Consider the following 5631-nt stretch of genomic DNA (forward strand, 5'->3'; position numbering starts at 1 on the left):
TTTGACTGAGGAAAGGGATACACACCGCTTGTCTCCCCAGAATGGTCCGGGTCCCACCTCGGTGATCTGGTTCTACGTACACTTTCGAGACCAGGCTAGCTAACATGTTCTGGTGCCGTTCGGGCAATTTAAAGTATTGATCGGGGATTTATTTGTGGATGAATATAACAGTTTTTCTGGGTGATTTGTGATGTTTTATTTGTGCTTACCACAACTGTGTTTTTGTATTTTAATGTATTTTAACTTGTTCTCCCCACTGTATATATATATATATATATATATATATATATATATATATATATATATATATATATATATATATATATATATATACAGTGGGGAGAACAAGTATTTGATACTCTGCCGATTTTGCAGGTTTTCCTACTTACAAAGCATGTAGAGGTCTGTAATTTTTATCATAGGTACACTTCAACTGTGAGAGACAGAATCTAAAACAAAAATCCAGAAAATCACATTGTATGATTTTTAAGTAATTAATTTGCATTTTATTGCATGACAGAAGTATTTGATCACCTACCAACCAGTAAGAATTCCGGCTCTCACAGACCTGTTAGTTTTTCTTTAAGAAGCCCTCCTGTTCTCCACTCATTACCTGTATTAACTGCACCTGTTTGAACTCGTTACCTGTATAAAAGACACCTGTCCACACACTCAATCAAACAGACTCCAACCTCTCCACAATGGCCAATCTAATGTATGTGTGTGTGTGTGTGTGTGTGTGTGTGTGTGTGTGTGTGTGTTTAATGTGTATTTTATGTTGTATTATGCAGCGCGCATTTGGAAAAGAGACCTCAGGTCTCAATATGTCATCCCTGTCAAAATAAAGGTTCAATAAAAGCGCTGCATAGAGTGCTAGCCAGGTTAGCCTCACCGAGGTGAGTTTTTTTATTTTTTTATTTTTTATTTTTTTTATAAATGCTAGGTTACATTTTACATTTACATTTTAGTCATTTAGCAGACGCTCTTATCCAGAGCGACTTACAGTTAGTGAATACATTATATATATATTTTTTTTATAGTTAGGAGTTAGCTACAACTTGCTATTCCTGCCTCCCCACGGGGGAGATGCTCTCTTGTTTAGTATATGTAGCGTTAAGTGGCTTGGTTATTCTAAATGGACCATGCTAGCTAGCCTAGCTTAGACTAATGAGCCACCTGGCTAACGTCGGCTAGCATGCGTAACTTCCCGTGAATTAAGCTTACTAGCGTTCCCACCGGCTCTGTGGCTACCCCATTCCTATTTTAGATTCCTGGAGTTGGAGGGAGTAGAGAGAGCGGGGGCTTGCATGCTCCTCCGATGTGGAAGTAGCCCCCCGAGCCACTGCGCCGCTCCACAAAAACACTGCTGTGACGACAGTGCCCCCACGTTTTGTTACAGCAAACGGGGTACTACGTCAGCCATTGCCAGAGCCCACTGTGCCCATAAGGGGGCTGGGCTTCATGCGGGCTCTACAGTCTCATGGTAGCGCAACGTGTGTCTGGTACCCCCGCGTTCCACGGTGTTCACAGGAACGTGTGTCTGGTACCCCCGCGTTCCACGGTGTTCACAGGAACGTGTGTCTGGTACCCCCGCGTTCCACGGTGTTCACAGGAACGTGTGTCTGGTACCCCCGCGTTCCACGGTGTTCACAGGAACGTGTGTCTGGTACCCCCGCGTTCCACGGTGTTCACAGGAACGTGTGTCTGGTACCCCCGCGTTCCACGGTGTTCACAGGAACGTGTGTCTGGTACCCCCGCGTTCCACGGTGTTCACAGGAACGTGTGTCTGGTACCCCCGCGTTCCACGGTGTTCACAGGAACGTGTGTCTGGTACCCCAGCGTTCCACGGTGTTCACAGGAACGTGTGTCTGGTACCCCAGCGTTCCACGGTGTTCACAGGAACGTGTGTCTGGTACCCCCGCGTTCCACGGTGTTCACAGGAACGTGTGTCTGGTACCCCAGCGTTCCACGGTGTTCACAGGAACGTGTGTCTGGTACCCCCGCGTTCCACGGTGTTCACAGGAACGTGTGTCTGGTACCCCCGCGTTCCACGGTGTTCACAGGAACGTGTGTCTGGTACCCCCGCGTTCCACGGTGTTCACAGGAACGTGTGTCTGGTACCCCCGCGTTCCACGGTGTTCACAGGAACGTGTGTCTAGTACCCCCGCGTTCCACGGTGTTCACAGGAACGTGTGTCTAGTACCCCCGCGTTCCACGGTGTTCACAGGAACGTGTGTCTAGTACCCCCGCGTTCCACGGTGTTCACAGGAACGTGTGTCTGGTACCCCCGCGTTCCACGGTGTTCACAGGGTTAAAGGGGTATATCTCCTCAGGGTGGGAGTAATACATTTCACAATTCGCTCTCGGTCTACAAGAGTTCACCATAGGTGTCTCATTACTGGGATTCATTACTGATTCCTGCCTGTAGCTCACTGAGATGCCTAGTGATACAGGTTATGGGCTCTGTAGGTGATTGGTGGTTGGAGTTGAGGGAACAAGCAGGGTCGGACATGACTATGCTATTAACCATACACAGTCTCTCGAGTGGCGCAGTGTACTGTATATAGCCTCTACTGTATATAGCCTCTACTGTATATAGCCTCTACTGTATATAGCCTCTACTGTATATAGCCTCTACTGTATATAGCCTCTACTGTATATAGCCTCTACTGTATATAGCCTCTCTACTGTATATAGCCTCTACTGTATATAGCCTCTACTGTATATAGCCTCTCTACTGTATATAGCCTCTACTGTATATAGCCTCTCTACTGTATATAGCCTCTACTGTATATAGCCTCTACTGTATATAGCCTCTACTGTATATAGCCTCTACTGTATATAGCCTCTACTGTATATAGCCTCTACTGTATATAGCCTCTACTGTATATAGCCTCTACTGTATATAGCCTCTCTACTGTATATAGCCTCTACTGTATATAGCCTCTACTGTATATAGCCTCTACTGTATATAGCCTCTACTGTATATAGCCTCTCTACTGTATATAGCCTCTCTACTGTATATAGCCTCTCTACTGTATATAGCCTCTCTACTGTATATAGCCTCTCTACTGAATATAGTCTCTACTGTATATAGCCTCTACTGTATATAGCCTCTCTACTGTATATAGCCTCTCTACTGTATATAGCCTCTACTGTATATAGCCTCTACTGTATATAGCCTCTCTACTGTATATAGCCTCTCTACTGTATATAGCCTCTACTGTATATAGCCTCTCTACTGTATATAGCCTCTCCTGTATATAGCCTCTACTGTATATAGCCTCTCTACTGTATATAGCCTTTCTACTGTATATAGCCTCTACTGTATATAGCCTCTACCGTGTGTGGGTGTTGTGACCTGCTGCCTTATTGATACGTTTTGAATGGGAAGATGTACCCAAATACATTGGAATAAATCAAAAGTGTTCAAAATGCCACCATAATTCAGGAACGACCCCTAGATCATTTCTACAGGGTACCAGGGTAGAGACTCCCCACACATTCACTGCATATTCTGGGCAAGACTCACAAACATACAGGCACGCACACACGCAGGGATGCACACAAATAAACAATGTAGATGAGACAATATTGTGTTAAGACTTGTATGTTGAGCATCAACACCAACAGTGTAACCCCTGTAGATTCAAGCAATACTCACAGAGGACAATGTAGCAATACTCACCTAGAGGACAATGTAGTAATACTCACCAAGAGGACAATGTAGCAATACTCACCTAGAGGACAATGTAGCAATACTCACAGAGGACAATGTAGCAATACTCACCAAGAGGACAATGTAGTAATACTCACAGAGGACAATGTAGCAATACTCACCAAGAGGACAATGTAGCAATACTCACCTAGAGGACAATGTAGCAATACTCACCTAGAGGACAATGTAGCAATACTCACCAAGAGGACAATGTAGCAATACTCACCTAGAGGACAATGTAGCAATACTCACAGAGGACAATGTAGCAATACTCACCTAGAGGACAATGTAGCAATACTCACCTAGAGGACAATGTAGCAATACTCACCAAGAGGACAATGTAGCAATACTCACCTAGAGGACAATGTAGCAATACTCACAGAGGACAATGTAGCAATACTCACCTAGAGGACAATGTAGCAATACTCACAGAGGACAATGTAGCAATACTCACCTAGAGGACAATGTAGCAATACTCACCTAGAGGACAATGTAGCAATACTCACCAAGAGGACAATGTAGCAATACTCACCTAGAGGACAATGTAGCAATACTCACAGAGGACAATGTAGCAATACTCACCTAGAGGACAATGTAGCAATACTCACAGAGGACAATGTAGCAATACTCACCTAGAGGACAATGTAGCAATACTCACCTAGAGGACAATGTAGCAATACTCACAGAGGACAATGTAGCAATACTCACAGAGGACAATTTAGCAATACTCACATAGAGGACAATGTAGCAATACTCACCTAGAGGACAATGTAGCAATACTCACAGAGGCCAATGTAGCAATACTCGCCTAGAGGACAATGTAGCAATACTCACAGAGGACAATGTAGCAATACTCACATAGAGGACAATGTAGCAATCTCCCTCAAAGAAGTTCCCAAAGGCTTGGTCTGGAACAGGAACCATCTTCATGTTCTTAAAAACAACAACATACTTTCAGAATATTATATATGAAGAACTGCAAAGAAAACTGTTACAATAGTCCCATCTCAGCATTGGATGTGAGACTACAGCAGTGTAATATACCCAGTGGAGACTGCTGTATAACCCAGTGGAGACCGCTGTATAACCCAGTGGAGACCGCTTTATAACCCAGTGGAGACCGCTGTATAACCCAGTGGAGACCGCTGTATAATCCAGTGGAGACCGCTGTGTAACCCAGTGGAGACCGCTGTATAACCCAGTGGAGACCGCTGTATAACCCTGTGGAGACCGCTGTATAACCCAGTGGAGACTGCTGTATAAACCAGTGGAGACGCTGTATAACCCAGTGGAGACGCTTTATAACCCAGTAGAGACTTCTGCTACAGCAGAAGAAGAATCCTGCAGCAACAGGACATTTAAATTATTAAGTGGGTTATAATTAATGGACATTTTAGTAGGGGTTGATGCATTTCTCGTAAGGGAAAATCAAGTATACAATTTAAAAGTGGAAACTTCAGAAGCGTTTTTAAACCTCAAATAAACTACAAGTTTAAAATGTCCTGCATTGCAGGAAAGTTATCCTGTAACAGGGTGATTAAATGAAGATCCTACATCTGTACAGTATATTACAATATGTAGTATTTAGAAAGACTTGTGACTTACATTGATGGTCCAGATCTGCAGGCCAGACTTCCTGCTGACATGCTGAAAGGCTTCTGGAGTTTCTTCAGTCATTCTGCACAACCAACAACACAGGAGAGAGCATGCTGAATGTACTGCACAACTAACAACACAGGAGAGAGCATGCTGAATGTACTGCACAACTAACAACACAGGAGAGAGCATGCTGAATGTACTGCACAACTAACAACACAGGAGAGAGCATGCTGAATGTACTGCACAGCTAACAACACAGGAGAGAGAATGCTGAATGTACTGCACAACTAACAACACAGGAGAGAGCATGCTGA

The 5631-nt window shown here is 44.1% G+C and overlaps 1 protein-coding gene across 1 annotated transcript in view; it reads right to left on the reverse strand.

Moving 5' to 3' along the window:
• vill (villin-like) overlaps window positions 1–5395 on the reverse strand; it is a gene marked incomplete at its 5' end in the record, with an annotated part of 63682 nt that extends 58287 nt beyond the window's left edge. Inside the window, 2 exons of the mRNA XM_084140812.1 lie at window positions 4577–4651; window positions 5324–5395. Coding sequence (XP_083996938.1) covers window positions 4577–4651; window positions 5324–5395 — 147 coding nt within the window. The remainder of the gene's footprint in view (window positions 1–4576; window positions 4652–5323) is intronic.
• Window positions 5396–5631: the final 236 nt, after the last annotated feature.

Source organism: Coregonus lavaretus (genome assembly GCF_964263955.1).
Source record: "Coregonus lavaretus genome assembly, chromosome: 2".
NCBI lineage: Eukaryota > Metazoa > Chordata > Actinopteri > Salmoniformes > Salmonidae > Coregonus > Coregonus lavaretus.